The following is a 27,226-nucleotide window of genomic DNA, read 5'->3' as shown; positions in this document are numbered from 1 at the left end:
GCCATTTCATCATGACACAATAATCCTAAATAGGTATGGGCCAAACAAAATTTCAAAATACATGAAGCAAAAAATTACAGAACTTAAAAGAGACATAGATAAATCCACAAGTTGGAGACTTCAACACTCCTCTCTTAATATCTGATAGAACAAGTAGATGATAAAAATATGGAAAAATTCAACCTTACTAATGTGAAAAATTGCACAAACTCACAATGAGATACCATTTACATCTGTAAGAATTAAGACTTAAGAGGTCTGACAATTCTAAATGCTGATATGAAGTATCAGAAGCCCTCTACCATAAACCAATTTGAAAAATAATTTGGCATTACTTAATAGAGATGTGCACAATCAGCAATTGTCCCTAATCAGCACTTCCACCCATAGTATAACCATAAGTTTGTATATTAGGACATATGCAGTAGCAGACATGTACAATAGTTTTCATAATAGCTGTTTGTAATTGGGGATAAAAACAAGATACAACACAAATGTCCATAATAGAATGAATAAATAAAATTGTATAGTCAATTGTATAATGCAATACTACAAAGTAGTGAAAAATAAATGAATTACAGCTTTTTATTCAACATGGACGACTTCCAAAAACATGTTAGGGGGAAAAAGATTCACAGAACAAATACACATAAATAGCTCCAAAAAATAAATTAATTAATAAAGCTAAACATTGTATTACTTAGGGAAATATACCTATGAAATAAAACTATAAAGAAAAGCAAGTAAATGATTAACCAATATTAGGAACCAAAACAGATAGAAGAGGAAGAGGCAGTTAGGGACTTCAAAGATATTCGTAATGTTCTATTTCTCATCCTAAGTAATAGGCAGGTGTTCTTTTATATTATTCCTTAATCTATACATATTCTAGATATTCTCATATTTATTATACTAGAGGCCCGGTGCACAAAAATTTGTGCACCCGGGGGGAAAGGGGGTTCCTCAGCCCATCCTGTGCCCTCTCCCAGTCTGGGACCCCTCGGGAGATAATGACCTGCTGGCTTAGGCCTGCTCCCGGGTGGCAGAGGGCAGGCCCAATCCCTGGATGCAGCCCCTGGTCGGGCTCAGAGCAGGGCCGATTGGGGAGTTGGGGCGCCGCCCCCTGACACGCACAGAGCAGGGCCCATCAGGGGGGTTGGGGCTCCATACCCTGTCACACACAGAGCAGGGTCCAACAGGGGGTTGAGGAGCTCCCCCCTCTCACTCACAGAGTAGGGCCAATAGGGGAGTTGGGGCACCGCCCCCTGTCACACACAGAGCAGGGCGGATCAGAGGGTTGGGGCGCTGCCCCCTGTCATGCACAGAGCAGGGCCCATCAGGGGGGTTGGGGCTCCATACCCTATCACCCACAGAGCAGGGCCCATCAGGGGGTTGGGGAGCTCCCCCCTGTCACACACAGAGCAGGGACCATTTGGGGGTTAAGGAGCTCCCCTCTGTCACTCACAGAGTAGGGCCGATAGGGGAGTTGGGGCACCGCCCCCTGTCACACACACAGCAGGGCGGATCAGGGGGTTGGGACGCCGCCCTCTATCACCCACAGAACAGGGCCGATCAGGGGGTTGGGGCGCAGCCACTGTCACACTCAGGGCAGGGCCGATGGGGAGGTTATGGTTCTACCCTGTCACACACAGAGCTGGGCCCGTGGGGTGGGGGGGGGGGGGGGGTTGGGGCGCCACACCCTGTCACACACAGAGCAGGGCCGATCAGGGGGTTTGGGCGCTGCCCCCCGTCACGCTGATCCGGTGCCAGGAGGCCTCGCGGCTCCGCTGATCCCTGTGTTGGGAGGCATATTACCCTTTTACTATATAGGATAGAGGCCTGGGGGCAGGCTGGTTTGCCCTGAAGGGTGTCCTGGATCAGGGTGGGGGTCCCCACTGGGGTGCCTGGCCAGCCTGGATGAGGGGATGATGGCTGTTTGCAGCTGGTCACACACCCTTCAGGGTGGAGGTCCCCACTGGGGTGCCTGGCCAGTCTGGGTGAGGGGCTGAGGGCTTCTTTCAGGCTGGCGGTTGTTGATTGAAGCTCCCAACGGCTCCTTTTTTTTATTTTATTCTGGGCCAGCTTTAGCTCTGACTCTAGCTCTGAGAGCAGGTATCTGGTTTGTTTCGGTTCTATAATCGAAACAATGTATAACTTCAGCTCTGAGATCCCGGCCTATATTTGTTAGAATGTTTCAAACTGCCAGCTCAGAGGCCGGCAAGTCAGGCGGGGAACACTGGAGTCTGCAGTCACTGCAGCAAGCAAGCCTCATGTTAGCTTCCAGCTGCCTGGCTGCCGGCCGCCATCTTGGCTGACAGTTAATTTGCATAAGGATATGCTGATTAGCCAATGGGAAGGGTAGAGGTCGTAGGCCAATTACCATGTTTCTCTTTTATTAGTGTAGATATTCATAGTTTAAAATTCTTATGAAGAATAATAATGCAGATTCACTCAGCAAATATTACAAACAAAATAACAAAATGAAAAATAAAATCATGATATAAAAGTACAATTCCTCTTGTTAGGCTCAATTAGACACTGAGACTCACAAGACCCAAACAGGCTACATTAGATATTGGTTATACCTAGCAGGATATAAAACATGAAACATGCCAGCAAGGCAGTATCAGGTAGTTACTCTTTAGCAGGAGTCCTCACAGCAATTCAGGGGATATTCTCTTTGGCACCCCTGGGTGGCAGGTCAAGAGTGAGAGAATGCGATCACATGGATTGGTGTAGTAGCTGCCCTACCTTAGAAGTACCAAGTAGCCATCAATATATCCAGTCCCATAGATACAGCTTCCTGAGATTTACAACAGGACTTGCTCAATTATAAAAGTTATCAGAGTTATCACACTCAGGGAAGCCCAAAGCTGTAATAATATCCCACCAGTATTTACAGTTCATATGTAATTTATTAATCATGAGTCATTTTTACCAAAAGCAATGGTGCCAGGTTACACAACTGACAGTCTATATTTATCAGGTTTCCAGGTGAATAAAGCTAGGAAGGCCAAAACTGACCAGAGAAAAGAAAAGCTATTACTAACTATACTCATAACAAAAAGGGAGATTCAATTTAAAATGGTACTAAGCTAGTCATCTATCAATATAGTTCATTGACTCTAAGATGTCAATGATTTTAAGACACTATTAATTTTTGCACTAAGAAATAAACACTGCTAGATTATAAGATACATCCCAATTACTGAGTTATAAAAAATGGGAGGGAAATGTACTTCTTAGAATCAATGAAATACATAATAACCCATGTCCCAATTTTTCACTAAAATATTTAAGATATACAGCCCTACCTTGGACAAACAGTCTGCTTCAAAATAAACCCGATGCCTACTAAAAACTTTCTTAGATGTGTAAGATTATATTCTCTCACTCAATACCTCTCTTCACCTATTCTAAAAACACAACTTCCAATTTCAACATAACTGATGGGGCATAGCTCTCTCCATCCTGGATGTTACATTAGTTTCCACCACTGATGAAATCACCAAAAGTCCTAAGGACCTTTATAATCTGGAGACTTTCATGTAATACTCTGGTGAAAACAAACACACGCTAAACCAATGGTCGGCAAACCGCGGCTCCTGAGCCACATGCGGCTCTTTGGGACCTTGAGTGTGGCTCTTCCACAAAATACCACATGCGGGCGCGCACGTACAGGGAACGTTGTGGAGTGAAAGAAGATGTAGTGTCGAGGATTGAGAAAGATATGTTGAGATGGTTCGGACATACAGAGAGGATGAACGAAAGGAGATAGACGAAACAAGTATACAAGACGAGTGTGGATGGGAGAGTTGGAAGGGGTTAACCTCAGCGAACGTACCTCAATCAGATTGAGGATGGTTTTAGCAAAGGCCAGCTTAGGAGTACCCTAATTAAGTTAATAACACTGTGTCTACCTATATAGTTTAAGTTTAAAAATTTTTGGCTCTCAAAAGAACTTTCAATCGTACTGTTGATATTTGGCTCTGTTGACTAATGAGTTTGCCGACCACTGCACTACACTGTCTCAGGTTATCCAAGAATAAGTTCGCTTCTACAAAATAGAGAGACTGGAGACCATGCAGTGAGAACAGGGGAAAAACTCTTAAACTTCAATCTAGTAGAGGTGCACTGGATGAATGTTTTCATCTAAGTGGGCTGTGCACAATTATTAGCTTCGTGTATCTTGGAGGGCAATTCTATCAGATTATGAGTGGGAAATGAAGATGATTATATGGACTTTCCATAATTTGTCTACTGGTAAAACACCAGAACTGGATAAATAGCTTCTTGTTTATAGACAGTTAAGGATGGGACCTACACAAACATTCAGAAGCACAGATAAAACATCTTCTTAAAATGCCAAAGAAAATGATCTGTAATAATTTACATTGAGAAATGGAATACAGAAAGTATCTGCTGTGTGTTCTCAAAAAGATACATGATAAAAAGTTTCCGTGAAACATTTTTTCATAAGGAAGATAATCAGTTAAAAGGGCCAGGAATAAATAAAAATACAACAGACATATGCAGACTAAGATATAAACAGAACTCAAGATAAGAAAAAAAGAAAATAATATAAAAAACAATAGCAAAACCCACCCTCGATGAGAAATAATAGAATACTGCAGAAAAACATATCAGTAATTTAGAATATGAAAACAAAAATGTTCACCAGGAATGCAAAAGGACAAAGTTAAAAATCAGAGGGGAGAGAGGTATATAAAAAAGAAATGTGGCTCTTTTTATGGTGTTTCGGAGGGTCAGCTGCTTCAGGATGAAGCTGAACATCTCTTTTCCAGGCACGTGCTGCCAGAAACTCACTGAAGTGGATGAGTGCAAACCTGTACTTTTGATGAGAAGTATATGTCACAGAAGTTGCATAAAAGCTCTGGGTAAAGAATGAAAGGGTTAATGTGGTTTGAATCAGTGGTGGGAATGACAAACAAGGTTTCCCCATGAAGCAGGGTATCTTGACCCATGGCTGTGTCCCATTGCTACTGAGTAAGGAGCATTCCTGGTATAAGACAAGGAGGATTGGACAGAGAAAGCGCAAATCTGTTCAGGGTTGCACTGTGAATGCCAATTTCAGTGTTCCCAGCTTGGTCATTGTAAAAAAAAGGCGGGGGGGGGGGGGGGGGAATATTCCTGGTCTCACTGATACTACTACTGTAACTTGTCACCTGGGGCCCAAAAGAACTAGCAGAATCCGAAAACTTCTCTAAAGAAGATGTCTGCTAGTACATTGTGAGAATGCCCCTAAATTAGTGGTTCTCAACCTGTGGGTCGCGACCCCTTTCGGGGTCGCCTAAGACCATCAGAAAACACATATATAATTACATCTTGTTTTTGTGATTAATCACTATGCTTTAATTATGTTCAATTTGTAACAATGAAATTGGGGGTCACCACAACATGAGGAACTGTATTAAAGGGTCGTGGCATTAGGAAGGTTGAGAACCACTGCCCTAAACAAAGAAAGTAATAAACTTGGACCAAAACACCCAAGATTTAGGCTCTTGTTACTCCATGGGTTCCACGTTACAAACATCAGAATATTGCTCTAAAGAAACAACCTACTATAAAAATAAGGAAGAGGTCATGGAATATGCTAAACTTTTAGCTAAGACAACAAAGGAGGCCAAAGGAAAACACTAGAAACAAACTGCCAAGAAACACAGCCTGTCTTCTCTGAGAACTTCTACATCTAAGTCTGACTGCAGTAAAAAATGAGACTGTATAAGAATAATACATAAATAAGATCAGACATCAAATCTCAAAAAATAAAAAAAAGGTGATCCAATCCACAAATACAGATTTTTTTTTAAAAAGCATAACAAATGGGATAGAAGCAATAATCAAAGGTATAACAGAAGAATATCCAAATAAAAAGCACCAGCATTTCTTTATCAAAAGGATTTTCTCGTCTCAAAATTAAAAGACACCAAAATAATGTTTAGAGAATTTTAAAGGAAAAAGCCTGGGATACAAGAATATTCTGTATTGAGCCATGTTGCCATTAACACGTGAATGCAACAAAAAGTCATTTTCGGCTATTCAAGAATTCAGAAAAGTAATCCACGTGAGTATCTCCTGAAAAATAGTACTTGAAAACATATGAGGCAACTGAATTAAATCAAAATTGGTATACCAGTTAATAATGCGGATTTTTTTCAATAGATGAGATTACACATATGTTGATATATAGGTGATTTGATATGTATGCTATTTTGTTGTACTGACAGCAAGCTTCAAAACTTCATATGTCAAATTTTATGAAGGTGTTAACATCATAGATATTTTTACGCTTAAAAATGTTGAATTTTGTGCCAAAAAAAAGAGCATTTGCGGGAAATTTTAATTCATTATTTTGAAAAAAGTGCTGCTGAAAGTTATCGTATACTTCAGGAAGCTTATGGTGAACATGCTCCATCTCAAGATACTTGTGAACACTGGTTTACACGCTTTAAAAGTGATGACTTCGATATGAAAGACAAAGAACATCCAGGTCAACCGAAAAAGTTTGAAGACCAACAATCACGAGCATTATTGGATGAAGATGCGTGTCAAACTCAAAAACAACTTGCAGAAAGATTAAATGTTGCTCAGCAAACAATTTCCAATTGTTTACAAGCAATGGGAAAGATTTTAAAGGAAGGAAAATGGGTGCCACATCAACTGAACGAAAGACAAATGGAAAACCGAAAAGTCATCAGTAAAATGTTGCTTCAACAGCACAAAAGAAAGTCTTTTTTGCATCGAATTGTGACTGGCAATGAAAAGTGGATTTATTTTGAGAATCCCAAATGCACAAAATCATGGGTTGATCCAGGTCAACCATCAACATCGACTGTAAGGCCAAATCGCTTCGGAAAGAAGAAATGATCTGGGTTTGGTGGGATCAAGAAGGTGTGGTGTATTATGAGCTTCTAAAACCAGGTGTAATCGTTAATACTGATTGCTACCGACAACAAATAATCAATTTGTACCACACTCTGATCGTAAAATGACCAGAACGTGCCAGAAGACATGGCAAAATAATTTTGCTTCATGATGACGCACCATCACACACTTCAAAATCAGTTAAAGACACGTTAAAACACTGGTTCTCAACCTTCCTAATCCCGCGACCCTTTAATACAGTTCATGTTGTGGTGACCCCCAACCATAAAATTATTTTCGTTGCTACTTCATAACTGTAATTTTGCTACTGTTATGAATCGTAATGTAAATATCTGATATGCAGGATGTATTTTCATTGTTACAAATTGAACATAATTAAAGCATAGTGATTAATCACAAAACAATATGTTATTATATATGTGCTTTCCGATGGTCTTAGGCGACCCCTGTGAAAGGGTCGTTCGACCACAGGTTGGCGACCCACAGGTTGAGAACCGCTGCGTTAAAAGATCTTGCCTGGGAAGTATTAACCCACCCGCTGTATTCACCAGACCTTACTCCTTCAGATAACCACTGTTCCGATCGATGGCCCACACACTTTCTGAGCAGCACTTCAAAACATATGAAGAAGTGGAAAATTGGGTCTCTGAATGGTTTGCCTCAAAACAAGAAAAGGTCTTCTGAGACAGTATCCACAAATTACCTGAAAGGGGAAATGTGTAGCTAGTGATGGACATTACTTTGAATAAAGCACTTTTGATGTTTCTCTTGAAATTATCATGTCCTCTTTGATTACAAAATTCGCATTAACCGGTACACCTAGTAAATGGTGTTGTCTAAATAGATTAGTGGTTATGCTCCATACCAAAATAATATGTAGAGTTGAGTCCGAATTGTTCTATTGAAGTTTAATACATAAGCTAAAACATTTTTGAAAGATATACAGTTTAAAACATTCAACATTTATAAGTTAGTCTTGAAGATGAACTTGGAAAACTCAGTGATAAAAAGCTAAAATAAGCTAAATTTTTTGCATTATATATAAAACTGGAGGCCCGATGCATGAAGATTCATGCAAGAATAGGCCTTCCTTCCCCTGGCTGCCAGCACCAGCTTCCCTCTGGCACCCAGGACCCAGGCCTTCACTCTGGCCACCACCTTCCGCTTTCGCTCCAGCCCTGCCGCCCTACTGTAGCTCCCTCCACCCCTTGTCCCCCTCATAGCAAGTGTCCCACCCTGCCCCGGCCGCTCCACACCTGCGTGCGCTGCCCAGAGGCCCAGAGCCCAGATCGAGGCGGAATGCCTGCGTCATCGCCATGGCCGCTATCTTTGTCGTGTCAATTTGCATATTCCCTCCTTATTGGCTGTGGGCGCCACCATCTTTGTCATGAAGTGACGGTCAATTTGCATATTCCATCTTTATTAGATAGGATAAAATAATACTTTGTTTTTAAATTTTACTACAACTACATTTTTTTATATATGCTTTTAAAAATGATTTCTGGCCAAAACCGGTTTGGCTCAGTGGATAGAGCGTCAGGCTGCGGACTGAAAGGTCCCAGGTTCGATTCCGGTCAAGGGCATGTACCTGGGTTGCGGGCACATCCCCAGTAGATGTGCAGGATGCAGCTGATCGATGTTTCTCTCTCATTGATGTTTCTAACTCTCTATCTCTCTCCCTTCCTCTCTGTAAAAAATCAGTAAAATATATTTTTAAAAAAATTTTTAAAAAAAATGATTTCTGTATCTATGTTTTTTAAAAAAAACAGTCTATGCTGCAGCCACACACCCCCAAATAAGGAAAGAGTAAAGTAAAATTAAAAGGATTAAAAATAGTGACAGTTAATGATATATCACGAAATATTCAAACTAAAAAGAAACAGGAATAATTTTGACATGGAATAAGAAGCAGGATTCAAGAAAAAAAGAGCTAAAGGGTTTCTAGTTTGATAAAAAATATCTATAGCTACTCAAATGTCGCCTAAAATTAGCTATTTTTTATAGGTCTGCAACAGGACAAGTATAAAACTTGAAAGCATTTAGAAACTTTTATGGCAATCTACCTGTTTAATATAATAATAGTTTGTATTTTTCTTATTGGTTTTTCTATCTCATTTCATTTTTCCTAGTACTTACTTTTAATGTATCTTAAAGAAGTATCAGAAAAAAATCTTTATCACAAATAGTTTGAAAAGAACTGCTTAAAGACATATCCGTTATGAAGTCTGATGTGCCAAATAACACATCAAAATATACAAAGTTAAAACAATTAGACATGCAAAGCAAAAATAAAGAACAAAATGGAAGTGCAAAGAATCTCATTCCATGACCGATTAATTTTTTAAAAAAAGGTATATAAAAGATGAAAACAAATTATAATCTGTCATATTATCTTTAGGAGTTTATCCTATATAATAAAAGGGTAGTATGCAAATAGACCAAACAGCAGAACAACCGAACAACCAAAGCGTATTCATACATAAAAAAAGGCTAATATGCAAATCGACCAAATGGCAGAACGACCGGTCGCTGTGACGCACACTGACCACCAGGGGGCATACGCTCAATGCAGGAGCTGCCCCCTGGTGGTCAGTGCACTACCACAGGGGGAGAGCCGCTCAGCCAGAAGCCAAGATCACGGCTGGCAAGTGCAGCGGCAATGGCAGGAACCTCTCCCGCCTCTGCGGCAGTGCTAAGGATGTCTGACTGTGTCCAACTAAGCTGGACAGTTGGATGGCCCCCGAAGACTCCCGGACTGTGAGAGGGTGTAGGCCGGGCTGAGGGACCTTCCCCCGAGTGCACGGATTTTGTGCGCTGGGCCTCTAGTATGCTAATGATATGCTGAGGCTGCTCAACCGTTCGCTATGATGTGCACTGACCACTAGGGGGCAGACAGTCGACCGGTTGACCAGTTGCTATGACGTGCACTGACCTCCGGGGGGCAGATGCTCTGACCGAGAGGTTAGCTTGTTGCTGGGGTCCGGCCAATTGGAACTGAGCGAGATGGGCTGGACATGCCCTGGAGCCCTCCCGTGGTACCTCCCAGGCCCAACTGTGCACCAGTGGGGTCCCTCAGCCTGGCCTCCGCCCTCTTGCAATCCAGGACCCCTTAGGGGATGTTGGAGAGCTGGTTTCAGCTTGATCCCGCAGGCCACTCCCCTTGGGAGGGTGCCAGACGCAGGGTTCATGGCTGGTGAGCGCTGTTGTGGCAGCGAGAGCCTCTCCCGATCGGGACTGATTGGGTGCGAGCCCACAGCAGGCACAGTGGGGCCGGGATGAGCGGGAGTGGCAGGTAGGAGCTGCAGGCGGCATTGGACTGCGGGTTTTGGCCCGATCCCTGCAGGCCACCCAGCAGGACTCCACCTGTGCCTCTATTTATTAGAAGACGCCCTGTCAGTTTAATATCAGCTTTTCAGGAGGAAAAATTACTGTAAAATGTACACATTGTGAAATGTATTACAGCCTCAGAAATGTTTAAAAAATGTTTTAAAGGATTAATCAAGGAAACAACAGTATGTCAACAATTTGATATCAAACAAATGGAAAACTTTAATTGTCAAAGAAACATTTATAAAGATATTGATGATATAACCAACTCTAAAGAACACATCAATAATTTTGAAAAATTAAAAACTAAGCAAAGTATGGCAAACACTGGCTTTCAACCATTCCTTACTAACAATCACTTAAGGATTCTTGTTTTTCTTTTTTTGATGCTGCTGGGCAAAATTATGTATGAAGAAAGGGTCTGCCAACTTTAAAGACTTGGAAAAAAAATTAAGTGGCTCAAAACACGCTAATCTATCTAGCCTCCCAGTTCTCTGATCTCCTTTTATATATAAGTCAAAGGAAGAACTCAAAGTATTTTATGTCAGATGCTGCTCAGATCACATATGTCTCTGCTATCCTCTTTCCCTAGCTCCCTACAATCTTATTTAAAATGCAGGATATTATTTAAGTAGTAGTTAACATTAGTGTTTTCTCAAAAATCTCACAGTTTCTTTCTCTCTTTCTTCTATGGGGTCCACTGGCCTAATCTACCCAGCCTAATATAGCGACATGGTAAAAGCTGACTGAATAAAGGATTATATATAAACTAGAGGCCCGGTGCACAAAATTCATGCACTCCGGGGGGGGGGGGGGAATCCCCCCAGTCTGGCCTGTACCCTCTCACAGTGCGGGAGCCCTGTGATAGATTGCCTCAAAGAGGTAGGCCCCGTCCACCCATCCAGGGCTTCTCGATGGATTGCCCCAAAGAGGTAGGCCAGAGCTGGGGGTCCTGCCTCCACGCCACGCATGTAGCGTCAAGCCCATGCGTGCCTGCAGCCTCCTGGTGATTGCTCGTTGCGGCGTGAGGGCGTCACGGTGTGACGACCACATAGGCTTTTATTAATAGGACTAGGGGCCCGGTGCATGAATTCATGCACAGGTGAGGTCCCTCGGCCTGGCCGGCGATCGGGACCGACTGGCCAGGGGGAGGGACCAGGGGCTGATCGGGGCTGGCCGGCCGGGGGGAGGGACCATGGGAGGTTGGCTCCAGGAGCACACTGACCACCAGGGAGCAGCTCCTGCGTTGAGCGTCTGCCCCCTGGTGGTCAGTGCACGTCATAGCTACCGGCCAGTTGTCTGGTCATCTAGTAGTAATGGTCGCATAGATAGACAGATAGACAGATAGACTAGATAGATAGATTAGAACAATGTATATGTTATAAACTCAAAGCAACATTATTAACAATTTATTCTATATGATGAAGTATTTTCCACCTATGCTATACAGTTTAATCATCTAAAAAGCTCTCCAAAGGATGATCTTACTTCTTGGACTGTCTGTCAAAAGGAGTGACCCTGGAGGGTGTGGCTCAGTTGGTTGGACGTTGTCCTACATGGAAAGGTTGCCATTTCATTCTGGAACTATAGGCTCAATCCTAGATAGGGGGAATGCAGGAGGCAGACAATCAATGTTTTGCGCTCTCTCTCAAAATCAAATTTAAAAAATCTTTTTTTTTTTTAAAGGAGTGGTCTCATGATAGAACCAAACCCAGAAGAAGAAAAAAAGTAAATCAAAAATAAGATCCTTTTGAAACTGTTCATTCGAAGTCAGGGTTTTAAAAGATTAGTTCTGTAGATAGGATGTGATAAAGTCAGGATTTTTTCTTCCATTTCTATGCCTAATATTTAAAACTAACTTCAACTAAATGTGATCTAAAAGCCTAATTTAGATATAAAAGCTCTTTATAAAATGAAAAAAAAAGTTGTTTAAACAAAAGATATTTACCATAAGAATAAACAAAATGGAAAAATATTGGTCAATACAGAGAGAGACCAATTTTTCTAATATCCTAAGAGTTTCATGGAATTAAAAAGCAACAGACCAAATGGTAACAGGTAAATGGGTGAAAGATGAACAAGCAGTACACTGAAAAGGAAATACAAATGGCTTTCAAGCATATGGAAAGACACTCACTCTCATGCATAATAAAAGAACTGCGCGTTAAAACTTTACTGAGATCCATGTTTTTATCTATTAATTGGCAAAAATCAAAGCATTTGAGAACATAATTTTGGTGAAGACACGAAAAGTCTCATATTGCTGGTGGGAGTACAGATCGAAACAATCCTGTATTAGTTTTTCCTCACTTGATGAAAACCTTGTAAGACATTTAAAAAATGCAGTACACAAGATACTGAGCCTAGTATGGGCTGTTGGTTATTTTAAAAAAAAAAAACACCTGTTACAACTGTCTGCTTGTACAGAATTGTTTACATAACAAAACAGACAGGTAGGCAAGTTTAAGTCTTGCTCCATCTGCTGCTCACCTCGTGATACCTTACTGTGTGCACATACTGGGTGCTCAGTAGATACTTGTTGAGTGAATGGGACCAGTAATGATGCTAAGGGATGATAAAAATGAAATAAAACAAGGACAACAAATAAACTAAATTTACCTGAATTATCGAATAAATTGCTTACAGGGCACAATGGCAAATGTTTCCTGAAAAATGAGTCAGCCAGCAACAGTAGTATAGTAGATTGTTGCAGTAACAGCCCCATAATGAGTCAGTCACATGCTCTTACAAAACCTCTCCCACAATGACTCGGCTTGGCCATGTGATTTGCTTTGAACCATGGTACAACAAAAAATATATGGGTCTTGCCTTCACTTTCAGCTCCTGTAAACCCTAGTACTGCCTCCAGATGAAGGGGAGCCTGCTAGAGATACATGGTCCTCCAACACCCCAGCCAACAGGCAGCACCAATATCCAGACCTATGAGTAAAGCCATCCTAGACCAATTAGCTTCCAACTGACCTATCAGTTAATTGCACCACATAAGCCAGCCCAGCCAGAAGCAGGAACAGAGCTTAACAGAGCCCAGTCCAGATTCATGGGCTAAAAAATGGCTACTATCTTATGCCACTAAATTTTGGAGAGGATTGTAATGCAAAAACATACAAGTTGAGAGAGGAAAAGGATTGGTGGTCAAGGAAAATTTTGGCTTTATCTGTTTCAGTTTTTAAAATTTCACAATGAGAATATATTCATATATTGTCTAATTAAACTCATAAAATATTTTATATCACATTGATATAAAAGTCCTACCATCACCTTATAAAGACACATACATAAAACAAAATAATTCAGTCCAAATGGGAACATGAATGTGAGGAGACATTAACGTCGCTCAGAAAAAAAAAAAAAGGTCAGTATAGAGTACCAGGGTATATTAACACAAAAAAAAGTAATGAATAAGAAAAGATGCATGGTCAGTCATGTCTCAATAATGACTATTATCAAATTCTGGAAATATTGCTTCTCCACTTCTGTGTAGGCAGGTAATGACCATTTAATACATGTTTCCTCATTTTAATCCTCACATGCTATGAAATAAACATATGTTGAATAACTTCAGGCAAAAGTTAATTGACCTATCCATGCCTCATTTCCTCAATTGTAAAATGGGGATAACAGTACCTATTTTATAGAGTTGTTGCAAAGAGATTAAATAACTTAAAACAGGGCACACTGGAAGGGCTCAATAAATGGTTTATCACCCCTGTTAGCAAAACGATGTAAAATTACGGTCTTTTGACTAACCTGACTTCTATTTTAAAATCACTAAGCATCATCAACCAAGGAGTGATCATCAAAATTAATTCGAAAGTCTTTCTAATGACTTCATGAAAAAAAAAAAGACAATGTTACTAAAAAAACAAAAGAAAATAAAACCTGAAAATATATGTAGAAAAAATATGAAGAGAATTAAAACTCCAGGCAATAATGAATTCACTCAGTCCACATTCCACAATCAGGTTTAAAAACCACAGGCTTCAATTTTTGTTGTGTTACCATTTCACAAAAGGCAAAAACAAGAAGAGAGCAATAAAACCTATTTACTGTGACCACTGGCACATACACTTTCAATACATTCTACCATCATGTTAAAAAAAAAAAAAGGCATTACTCATGGCTTTGGAAAATAAGGTTCTTTCACAAGACATTACACTTAACCTAATCTGCAGCACTGGAAAACTGTAGTTACTCCTTTATCAATGGCTTAACCTTGCCCTTCTTCAAGACAAGATCAGGCCTGGACACTTGCGTGTGTATGTGTGCGTGCACGCGCATGTGCGTAAAATCAACAGTTAAAAAAAAATCAAGCCTGGGTGGGGTACTTATAAAAAAATCAATTTTTAAAAAAGTGTTTCAAACAGGTAATTACATGGCCTATAGACATGTGAGTCAGTGACCAACTGTAAAAAGCTTTACACCACAATGTGCAGGTATTTTAGTTTGTCCTATTGTGAGGGATGAATAAATGCTACAAAAATTCCATTTTTCATTTCAATTCAAGTCAAACTTTTCCTTTAAGTGAGGTAAAATATATATTTTTAAAAAATTTTATTGAATTTATTAGGGTGACATTGGTTAATAAATGTTATAGGTTTCAAGTGTACAATTCTGTTAAGTATACTGTGTTGTGTGTTCAAAAGTCAAACATTTTAAAGAGTGCTAACTATATATAGAAGTAATGCAGCCAATTCTGGCGTTAGAAGGGTAAAGTAACACTTATGTTACTATATATATATAGGATGTCCCAAAAAACGTATACACGCACTTTGAATAATTATAAAGGCAGTATTTATTAAAATATATTTCATTTTCAAAATTGAGCCATCAGCTGTCACAGTGTGTATATTTTGGGGACACCCTACATATCAAACATTTGCTGGTAATTGCATTTAATAATAATCCAAAGAGGTAGAAATTATCAACTAACTTTACAGAGGAGGAAATTAAGATTCACAGAAATAAAATAACTTTCCCTATATCTCTCAGCAGTAGACAGCAGTGGGGAGAGTACTAGGGGGTGCCAGGAGGCACTTCTGGGTAGTGCCATGTGACTTATTCCTACAGACAAACACAACACCCAGGGTAGTAAGTCTTTTGTCAGCAATATGAAAGGGGGCTAGGACTATGGGAAATTAAAAAGAAAATCTTTTAGGAATGGGCAAAGGAGTCATAGAAGGCTTTAAAGAGGTTGACATTTGAGTTGTCACTTTAAGGATAAGTAGGATTTATCAATTTCAATGTCAAGGCTCACCCACCCCCCCTCATCCCCAACATATTAACCAAAATAAATTACTTACTTGAAATTGAGAAAAACAATTTTGAGAGAAATCTTCCTCAGATATATTACTCCATAGTTTTAAAACAAATAATATGATGACAGTTTAATTTTTAGGTTGCTTTTATGTGGCTTGTCTTGGTTTTTATTCTGAAATGAAATTTAGATTAGTCATTTTCTTGTTCTGAGAAACTAGGAGTATGCCAACATGTTTTAACTTCACATTTTTTCACATATCAACATGTATTCTTACAAAGTCTTTCATTTCATCTTCTCAAACAAAATCTAATTTAATATATAAATTATTTTTAAGTGTAAATATATATACAAAATAAGGTCGTTCTTTTAATTCTTGTTATACTTCCTTGGTAAATGTAATAAATGGAAGAAAAAAAGAAAACTCTTGTTATATTGTTATATATTACACAAACATTTTTGAGGTAACACACTTTCCTTTTTCTTTTTAATCGTTTATATAGTAAATGCTCTTTCAACCCAAAGGAAATGAAAAAACTGTCCCCAAGGAAATTGACCTCAAATTCTTAGTATTTCCCACAACTATCATCTAAAAAGAAAATAGAATTGGAAAAAAATAAAACCCTAAATTTCCCAATGACAATTACAACTCCTTTTTCTCAAAATGTACTTTGCTAGGCATATATTCAATTTCTGCTGCAGAAAACAGTCCAGTTTGCCAGTACTAATTAAGCAATAAAATATTTTTCATTAAAAAATGAAATATTTAAAAATCTATTGAGAACTAGAAGAAACACAGATCATCTGGAAAACTGAAAAGGAATGACCCTCCAAAAACTGAAACAAAATACCACCCATACACCAAAAGGTCAAACAGACTGTCATAAGAGGATTTTTACTTATAATTTATTTTTATCTCAAAAATGCATCCATTTTATGTTTTGACGGTGGATTTTTTTTCTCTTTTAATAGTCTAAGACACCTACTCCTGCCTTATTTGTATCCTACCTTAGAAACTACAAATTAACACAATTTACCCAAAGTTTACTGTACCTTAGCTCCTAGTATTTCCTCTGTTATTATCACTGTGGTGTTAAAATGGCAAGCAGGTACCAAAGTGACAATACACTAGGGCTAATGGCAACATTCTTTGAAACCTATTTAATCCCAACCAACCTACTTAACTCCAAATCATTCTCCACTCATATTTTAATACAATCACAAGCAAAACAAGAGAAAGTTTAATATTAGCAAAGGAACTTGAAAGCTCTCCTGATAGGAATGCCCTTTTTCTTTGGAAAAAATTATACATAAAGTTCTAGTATCAATTTTTATGTATCTTTCCTAAATTCTTCTTGCCATAATCTAACCTTTATTATTATTTTTAAAAGACAATAGCTACAATTATCATAACAAATCCTACTATAACCTATTCTGTAGGAAGATTTTTAAGCACTATTGGGCACAGTAGGTCCTTAAAGATTTCGAAGCTGTGTACATGCAGTTTCTCTAAAGTTCTGTATATTCATCTTTCAGCTATCAATGTCTTCCTCCAATTAACTCTCAGGTTTGGTCGGCCAGTGTGAGGCAGTGAAAGCTGAGAGTTAAGATCCTCAGTTTTTAGACCCAGCCCCACATCAACCAACTACTATATATAGGATACTGGACAAATCCCTGTGCTTACCTATCTAGATTTCAGTGTTTTGTTTTGTTTGTTTGTTTTTGTATAAAATAACAGGATTTGGCCAGAAAAGTATTTCCCAACCTTTTCCACATAGTAAATAATATTTGTTGAGCACACTGGCCAACAGGAGGGCATGAGGAGGCATCGACATAGTGCCTGGTGAAAAGAAAAAAAAGCCTCACATTTTTAATATAATTATAGAAGAAAAAGTTGAAATGAAGTTTGTAATAATTTAAATTAATTTAAAATCCAACCTTTTCCACATCAGGAACAATATTTCAAAATAACAACGATGCTTCATTTTTGCAGAACACAGATGCACTATTAGGCAGTCACCTTGCAGCAAGCTAAACGGCAAATCAGACACATAGCGAGAAGGATCCAATATAGGCAAATACAGAGAGTCAGTTCAAGAGCTGCCCCGTCCCCCGCCCCCCTTGGACAGCATCCCTGCCACACTGTCTTCTCATCTCAGTGGGCTGCACCTTGCACTGGGTGACATGCTCCTCAGGCACCCAGAATACAAACTCTGGTAGCAGCTCCAGGATCCCTTCTCCATGAGAAGTAGCTACACACTGTGTGGTTGGCTAGATTCCTAAAAGTAAAGCACCTCCTTTAATGCACTTAAAATATCAAAAGGAGCAGAAACTGCTAGTTGCTTATGCTATCTGCTTACAAGAACCTCACAGCCTTCCTTCAGATCCTACTCTGCTAGAGCCACCCTCCAAGTAAGCCACATAACATCAATTGGAAGCTCTGAATTAGAAGACTTCTAGCAAAACCTAAAATTAAACAATATTGCAGTAATCATTTGACAACTGTTACAACTACGTGTAAACAGTTGTCAAATGATTTTATTTTTGTTCTTCCATACCAATTCCTGCAAGCACAACATAATTTAAAACTTAACTTTCAATAGGTATTACATGCACGTGGTAAAAATTATTCAAACATTACCAAACAGTATACTAAAATAATTTTGTTTCCCACCTTTGTCCTCTGGGCCACCAGTTCCTCTTACTATTACCAAACTCTTATGTATCCTTTCAGAAATGTATTATTTCATATTTATAATATACATTGATATTTACATGTAAATGTATATTTTATATATTTTTAAAACCACTCAAATGGCATGATACTATACATGGAGTCCTGCATCTTGCTTTTTTCCCCCCTCTTAATATATCTTAGACGTGACATTATAGCAGTACACAGTGTTGCCTCATTATTTTTAAGAAATACTGCCTAGTATTCTACTGAGTAGACATACCATCATTTACTTACCCATTCCCCTACTGATTTAAGTTTAGACTGTTTCCAATCTTTTGCAATGACAAATAATGCTGCCACAAATATTCTTACATGTTTATTTGCCACATATACAATCTTTTAGAAGATAAAATTATTGAATAAAATTACTAATGCAAAAATATATGCACATTTTTAATTTTGAAAATGATTTCCAAATTGCTTTCCACAGAAAATGTGCACTTCATATTCCCACCAGCAATGTATGAGAATGTCTATTTCCCCTTCCTCTTACCCTCCCCAAGTTATACTATGTAACCAGTATTTCTTAATTTGATAGGTAATAAAAGGTATGATACAGGTTTCATTTACATCTTAATTATAAATAAAACTGCACATCTTTTTATATGAATTCTCTTTGCTTTTTTTCTATCGAATTATTTTCTAGGAGCTCTTTATTTATTAAGAGGATATTAGTTCTTTGTGAAAAGTGTACAAATAAGATTTACTAGTCTGTTTCTCTTTTAACTTTGATTTTTTTCTCTCTACAGAATTTTATTTTTATGTTGTAAAATTCAGCAATATGGCTTCGGTTCTACTTCATACTTTGAAAGGCTTTCACTGTTCCTAGATTATATTAAAAATAATTATCCTACATTTTTTGCTTGTTTTCATATTTAAATCTTTTGATTCATCTGGAAGCCAACTCCCCCACGCCCCAGATGACTAGCTATCTCAACAATGTTTACTAAGTAACTCTTCTTACCATATATTAAGTTCATATATATATATATATATATGTTATATATATATATTTCTGGTCTCTGCTCTGTTTCATTGCTGTCATGTGCCAAAACCACACTACTTTTCAAAACATTTAAAAATCAGTTTACACATAAATGAGTATAATAAAACCAGAAATTACTGGCCTGCTTTAATATAAGAATCATTTTGCAGTTCCTATGTTGAATTTATATAATCAAGTTAGACACTATAATCATGCAATTATGCATTTTGGTTGATACTTATTTTGGTGTTCAGTATGAAACTCAATTTTTTTTTTGTTACTATATATATAGGAACCATATCTAAAATACCAGATCTTCCTTACTTTTGTACATGGTCAATTTTTTATTAAATTATAAAATCAACACATGTTCTCTGTAGAAAACCTGAAAAATACAAAACAACTTCCCAGAGATAAACAAACTACATTTTGATGTATTTTTTTCTGCATATTTAATAAATGACTATTTTGTAAACTGATTTTTCTGCATAATATACTGACAGCGTTTTCCCATATTATTTTCTTCTAAAACATGATTTTAATTACATAAATTTTATTATAAGAATATGCTCAGTTTGTGTAACCATTTCCCAATTGTTGGACATTTTGGGTTGTTCTCTGTGAAGACTATCATCTATTGACTAATTCCTGCAACAAATGCTTGTTTCAAGCATGTAGTAAGCTTTGACTACATAATGGCGAGCAAAAATGAACACAAAACCAGCACTTAGGGAGGTTGTGGGGGGGTGGGGGTGGGGAGAAAGACATTAATCTCCAACATATTATAAAATTACAACTATAGCAAGTGTTATGAAGGAGAGTTTAGAGTTTTGAGAGTCTATGATAGGGAAGGCTTCCCTGAGGAAAGATAAATCAAAGTATAGGTGAAGGAAAAGGAAAAACATTCTAGGCAGAGGGAACAGCAGGTACAAAGGCCTCATTGTGGGAGGGAGCATGGCAAGAATAATGGACTGAAATAAGGCCAATAAGGCTGGAACACAAAGAGCAAGGTAAGAGTAACATGGCTCAAGCCATGACTGGATAGAAAGGTAGGGGCCAGATTATGCAAGACCTTATAAGACATGTAGATGCCACCACACAAGATAGGTAGCTTTGTCCTTATCCTAAAGGCAATGGAAAGCTACTGAAGCCTATCAAGTGGTAGGTGATATAATCAGGTTTGTATTTTGAAAAGATCTCTCTCATTACAATGTAGAAAATAGATTAGAAGGGAACAGAATGGACTGGGGTAGGCCAAGATTAGGAGGCTATTGTTGCAAATACATCCCCAAAATGCTAGTTTAGACTAGGCTGGTAATGAATAATGATAAGAAGTAGATGATTCAAAAGATAATCAGACTTTGCCCAAAGATTTACATTCATAGATTAAAATCCCTAAAACTGAAATTATTGGGTCAAAAAATAACATTTCAAGGATTCTGACATGCATTGCCAAGCTGCCCTGCCAAAAGCAATTTTCACTTCATTTGTAAATTACCTTGTATCTGTTCCTCTATCAGAATTTTTCTTTTAAAATTCCTTTAAAATGACTTAATCCATACTTCCTTCATGAAGCCTTCCCTGACTCCCCTTTTTGCCACCAGAACATGTCACTAATCATGTCCTTCTTTGAGGCCTGGCTCTTATACACATTTCTACTATATTCTAAACTATGTTTGAGTTATGTCTACATATCTATCATCTCTACCACATTGTAAGCTTCTGGAGGGTAAAAGTTGTTCAAAACAACTGCACCTAAAAAAATAGCTCAATATTACACAGCAGGTTCTCATTAAGTGTTCACTGAATGAATGGAATCGCATATTACCAGATTCTACTGTGTCCACAGACTTAAGAGGGCTCCTGATTAAGCCTTTGATTTACTGATTGTTACTTTAAATCAAATATAATACAGAAAGCTAATACAATTTTCTTCTCCGGACTTCAAATACCTACTAAAGTGACTAATTTTGTTTGTGGCAAATCACTAAATCTCAGTAGTACTCATCTTTCTAATAATTGTATCAAATAGGTAATTATATAACCTTAAAATATTTTTAAATGGGTTAGCAAAAAGAGGCTATGGACAAACAAGACTGCATTAGAAAAATTATTTGTAATTTGAGTTTTCGATAAATGCCATAGCTTTAAAAACTGTAGCCATCTCAAACTTATTTAATAATCCACAAATTTACAAAAAAAACTGAGGTTATTAAGCAACTACATAAATTATAGAGCATTTCAGAATTATCAAGTTCTTATGTTGAAACATTTGATTTCATGTTTTACAGTTAGCATCTAGAACATCTACCAGAATTTTCACAGCTGGAGAGACTTAGGGGACTGGCATAGTTCCTTACAGTAATCTTCAAGACAAGCGGCTCCCTCTATAAGTCCGTTTGGCCTACTTTAATTGCTTTGTGAACATCTCACTCACACTACACTCTTCTTTACTCCTACTCTGCATCTCAGCAGGAAAGCTTTCTGAAAGTGTAATTCTGTTTAACTTGGTGCTGAGGGGGAAAAAAAAAAAAGAGAGGGAGCCATCTAAACTCAACATAGAGTTACATCCAGCAACTAAGCAAGAGTTGGGATGTGGAAACTGGACAGATTCCCAGGTCCACCTGAGTCAGCGCCTCACAATGAAGCCTGAAAAAACTGTCTTGTACTTAAGTTATTTATAACCTTACTTCCCTCCATTAAACAAGCTACCAAAATGTTGTTATCCTGCTCAATACATTGTTATGTCAAAACAATGTTTAAGACACTTAAAAAATGACTAAAAGAAACGCAGAAGAGGTTTTTTTAAAGTAGTAATAATTATAGTAGTAGTAGTAGTAGTAGTAGTAATTCCATTCCACTCAGATGAAGAAAATTCAACTGATTCTCTCAGGTATCAATATCTTCAGTCAACAAGGTTTAAATCAGTAAGGATTTATCATTCAAATTTGAATATGCCACTTTTAAAATACTTTTTCAAATTTCACAAAACTTAAGAGATGGGAGCTCTTAAAACTAAGACACTTAATTTATTTCTTAAATTACTTAAGATATGCACTCAAAAAAACAGGACAATCAGGTCAACTGGACTGTTTTCTAAAGCAGAAAACTACTTTTCATGCAATAACAGAAAAATTGAACTAGTAAAAATGTAATAAAGCAATCAGGTCAGAAATTATAATATAAATATGAAATCATCACCTTTGGGGGAAGAAAATTTCTCCTGCTGCCATTTTTAGGATCTCATTTGTAAAGCAAACTTGAGTTTTGAAACACCTTGTCTCCAAACCAAGATAAAGAATTAAGGACTTCCAAAATTAATTACTACATATGAAAGACTTAAGTATGGTACTTTATTAACATAGGTTTATCAGGTGTTACACCTTTGCATTAATTTACTAATTCATAAATCTATAAACAGTTTGTACTTTCAAACAGTGTCTTCATTAAAAATTGTAGCATTCAGACTTTTACTAAGCCATACTGACCTCCCTTTTTTATTAATTATTTTCAAATTTTATTTTACGTATTAGGTAGACTGGAATAGTTTTCTTTGGGGAAAGAATTCAGAAGCAGATAATTACACAGTTTTTGTTTATTAATTAATATTAACTTTACTGGGAGTTTTGGACATGTTCAAAATGCAGGCTTGATTTGAAAGCTGTAAACTCTAAATATACTCCAGTGACTTCAAATTTTTTCACCTGTTGAGAAAAAAATTTTTTTAACTATACTTAGAGCAAACTCAATGTGATAATCCTTAACAAGTTGAAGTATGGGTTTCTCTGTAGCAAGTTTTATATTCTCAATATATGTACAAGAAATCTTACTTTTATATTCATTTATATTATATATTTCAAGATGTAGTTTAACAAAACAGTATGGGCTTTTTGGGGTGGGGTGGGTGTAATTTACTGTAAGATGTCCAGAAGATATAAATATTTCTTATCATAAAGTAGTTTACATGTATATTTTTTAAATACTGAGAAACAGGAGAGTACAACATTATTTAAGGAATGCTTTTTCACGTAATAGAATTATTGCTAGCTCATAGTAAAATTTATTCACTTCCACAAACAAAACTCCTCTATAAAACAGCTTGAAAATCACTGAGGGATACATAATTAATGACGTGTGTAGAGGGGGAAAAAAACCATGTGTAGAAAAGTATCCCAATCATGCAAACTGCAATACACAGGCATGCCACAGCATATCCTATGAACATGTCCATTTATAATTTGGAAATCTGGCTGAATATAGCTGTATCAACGTCATTATCTTATTCTTTCTCTGCACCTGAAGAACAAACAGTATATTACACTGAAATTTCAATTAGACACAAAGACCATACCCCTATATTCAAAAGGGCAGAAAAATCTATCCTTCAGAACACTTGATTGCCTCCATTTTCCAGCCTCCAAAGTTTAAAGTGTTAACAAATGGTTAACAGCACTCAAATTCCCCATCTTGCAAGGTCCGTATCGCCAAAATCTTTTTCGCTGTTTTAAAAAGAAATACTCTACCAAACCACGCTAACAACCTTGACATTTTTAACAAAGAGAATTCCCACGAAAAGACAACTGCTGGGAGTGAGTGCTTGCGTGGGGGCGAGGGGCGCGCTGAGGGTGGCAGTCCACAGAAGCCGGCTGCAGGAAGAGGAATGAATGGGTGGCGAGGGCGGGCGAGGAGCAGCAAGTGGGAACCGCTGCCTGAAATCCCCCAGGACAGCGCGCCGCTGCCAGACCGTCCCTTCCCGAAGGCAGCTCCCTGAGTTCACGCAGGCAGTTCCGAGCACGGAGGAAAGCACAACCACCACCAACAGCTTGTAAATTCGGCCACTATCCTATTTCCTATTTTCACAAATCCCCCAAAGCTTGAGAAAGTAGCTTTTGTCTGTCCTCCCCACCTCGTTCTTCAAAATAGCGTTTTTGTTGTTGTTGTTTTAAATATACGTGCATTGACAGGGCACCTCCACCCCCCGGCGTGGGAGCCTGTGAAATGCTGTGTTGCTCGGCACAGCGCGGGTCCCTAAGAAACGGACGCGACGAAGCGCGAGGCTTTCCCCGGGGCACCGCCAACACGCATTTCCTACTCGCCACGGACGCGCTTCCCCGAAGGCGCTGCACCTCACGCGCGGCCCCCGCCCCCGGACTCGAAGGCTGTAAACGCCAAGGAGTCACGACCTCCACGCGCGGCCGGCGGAGCCGCACACTCACTTCAATGGGGAAGATGATGTGGCCCCGGGCGCCGCTCTCCAGCCGACCGCATCTCCGGGGGGGCCGGGGAGAGGCGGCGACGCGGAGCGACGGGCCACCGAGCTGACGCTTCCCCACTCCCCTAAGGCCACCTCCGGGAAGGGGCAAGCATGGGGGGGGGGGGGCGGGACGGGGGAGTCCGTGGTCCCACGAGCGACCCACCTCGGAGCGCGGCCCTGGGAACCCGTTCCCGCAGGACGTGGCGCGGCCACCTGGCCCGGCCTCCGGGGCCAGGGCTCCAGGGTTGGCGGGCGCGCACTTCCCCGGCCGCGACCGGGAGCGAGGGTCCCGCACTCCGCCGCCGCGCGCAGTGTAAACACCAGGCGCCCGCCGCCTCCCCTCCGGCGGGGGCGCCGCGCTCCCGCGGATCCACATTGTTGCGCCTCTGGTCACGCACGGAAGGAGAGGCGAGGGCGGAGGGGAGGGAGACGCGGCTCAGCTCCGCCGAGAGGGCCGGCGCCGGCGGCGAGCGCGCGTGTGCGCGGCGGGGAGGGCAGCCCCGGCGCCCCGCCGGCTCCCGCCCGCGCCCCGCGCCCGCTTACCTGCCGGGGTCGCTCCGAAGACTCGCACCACCGGCACCTTCTTGACAGGGGCCTGGGTGAGGGGGGATTGGCAGACGTCCAGCCCCTGCAGCGGGCTGGCCATGTAGTAGTCGGCGGTCACTATCCTCACTGCAAACATGTTCGCCGCCGCCGCCGCCTCTTCACCGGCGACCTGGAAGCGGCAGCAGCAGTGGCGGCGGCGCCTTCCGCAGCGGCGTCCCCGCGCCTCCGCGGCGGTCCCCCTCCCCTCACACCGACACCTGGAGCGGCGGCGGGCGGGGTCGGCGCTGCTGCCGCCGCCTCCTCAGGAGCACCCGGTGAGGGGCGACCGGAGACGAGCCCTCGCGCTGCCGTCCGTGCTGGTGCTGCTGCTGCCGCCGCCGCCGGGAATCACACGGGCTCCTCGGTCCCAGGCTGCAGCTCTTGTTGCCATGATGATGATGTCACGGACGCAACCACTGGGGGAGGGGCGGAGGGAGGGCGGGCCGCGAGTAGTGGCGGGAGGGGGCGCGGCGGGAAAGGGAGGGAGCGGGCGGGCGCCCGAGCGGGGCACCCGGGCGGTGAAGGTGTTTGCTTCCCCGCCCGCGGGCACGCAGCGAGGGAGGCGGCCGGCGGAGAGCGGGGCCCGTGCCCGAGGCGGGGGGGGATCGATGACTCGGCCGGTGGGCACGGCCACCTGGGTGAGGGGCAGCGGAGGGGGCGGTGGAGCGCCGATGTCATGGATGGGCTCGGAGGGGCTGGCGGGCGGGAGGGGGGCGCCCGTGTTCAGGGCCGTTTGGGCGGCTGGGCGGGATTGGCAGGGGCTGCGGCGCTCGCGTTCGCGCTGGCCTCGCCGGCCGCCATTTCGCGCCCCGCAGAGAAGGGGGGGGCGGGGGGAGGAGGCGGGGGGCGAGGCGCGGAGACGGCTCTTTACAAGGTAAGGAAACCCGCCCGCGGGGGAGGGAGCGGAGGCGCAGATCTCGTGCCGCCGCGGCCTCGCGGGAGGGGCGGGGGGCGCGCGAGCGCGGGCTGCGGCCTATAAAAGGGCCGCCCCGGCGCGGCTGCCCGAACGCGCGGCGCGCGCTGCTCCGCTCGCCTCCCCGCGCTGCGGTGTGTGCGCCCGGCCTCTTGGGGAGCGTAGTTCCCGCTCGGCTCTGCTCCACTTGGCCCGGAGTTGGCGGAGCCGGGGTGCCCTCCGCCGTGTCGTCCTCCCGCCCCGCCCCTTCCCTCCGCCCTAGCGGAGCCCTCCTCGGTTTGCACCCGGGGTCAGCGGACTGCGCCCGGGCGCGCGCGTGAACAAGACCGGACTTGCCAGCTGCCGGTGATCCCCCTCCGCTCCCTCCCGCGAGGAATGCAGGGTTCACCGCCTTTCCGAGAAATCGGCCAAAGAGCAGGCCACTGAGAGTCCTCGTGTTGGACGCGGACGACTCCCTCCCGGGGTCATTAGCAGGTGCCAGGCTTTCCTCTCGGAAGACAGAGCGCCAAAGGCGGCGGGAAGGGCCCTGAGACCAAACAACTCCAGCCAAAGGAGGCGGGGGTGGGGTGGGGGGCGGAGTAGGGGTGCCGTTTAGGACCGGGAAGAAAAAAAAGGGGGTAGTGACCTGCTGCTGGTGAGCCCATCGTGTTGGAACCGACAAGTGTTTTTGTCTGACTTGGTCACTAATATTGGGCGTGACCTTGAACAAATAATTTGCTGCCTAGGGCCTCCGTTTCCTAGTCTGTGAAAAGAGTTTCACATAAAAAAAATCCGTAAGGGTTTCTTTCTTCCCAACAAGAAGATGAAAGCGGTGGGAGGCAGGAACCGTGGTTTCCAATAGGAGCTGTGCCCCGGAACGAGGACTTTGGACGGTCGTTTCCAGGTCTCCCCAGACCGGAGCTCGTTCTTTCACGCCTGTGTCAGTCACTACAGGTGTCTGAGTGGTCATTGAGCGGCGTGAGAGGCCCCCATTGGAAACCATTGTGGTTCTTCAGATGGGAAAACCAAAGGGCTCCAGGGGACAGGCTGCTGGTAAGAAGCTGCCTGTACATCCCGTCACCTCTAATGCTAATAAGAATGTGTGCTCCGAGGATTTGAGGCTGATTGCCACCGTCAATTATCCTGCAGTTTTCAGCCTCGGAGCATGATTATAAACATGGGTGGCAAGAATTCTGATAGACAGGAAATTGCCCACTAATATTTTTAAGATGCAAAAATCTCTTAAGTTGATTTAAGTTTTAGAA

At 41.4% G+C, this 27,226-nt stretch overlaps 1 protein-coding gene across 6 annotated transcripts in view; it reads right to left on the bottom strand.

Annotated features, from left to right (window-relative positions):
- REV3L (REV3 like, DNA directed polymerase zeta catalytic subunit) overlaps nt 1-25,430 on the bottom strand; it is a 166,527-nt gene extending 141,097 nt beyond the window's left edge. For 4 of the 6 annotated variants that reach the window (XM_070417892.1, XM_070417893.1, XM_070417896.1 and 1 more), the window contains exon 1: nt 25,028-25,430. In XM_070417892.1, the coding sequence (XP_070273993.1) occupies nt 25,028-25,166 (139 nt within the window). In that variant the 5' untranslated portion in view covers nt 25,167-25,430. Of the gene's footprint in view, nt 1-15,554; nt 15,683-24,647; nt 24,720-25,027 lie in introns of those variants that run through there. The other 2 variants (XM_070417894.1, XM_070417895.1) reach the window with 2 other exon arrangements.
- Nucleotides 25,431-27,226: the final 1,796 nt, after the last annotated feature.

The sequence above is a fragment of the Myotis yumanensis genome, unplaced genomic scaffold, assembly GCF_028538775.1.
Source record: "Myotis yumanensis isolate MYYU_CA2020_CCGP unplaced genomic scaffold, mMyoYum1.0.hap1 SCAF_6, whole genome shotgun sequence".
NCBI lineage: Eukaryota > Metazoa > Chordata > Mammalia > Chiroptera > Vespertilionidae > Myotis > Myotis yumanensis.
The sequence above is the reverse complement of the archived record's forward strand: the minus strand, read 5'-3'. Positions and strand labels throughout refer to the sequence as shown.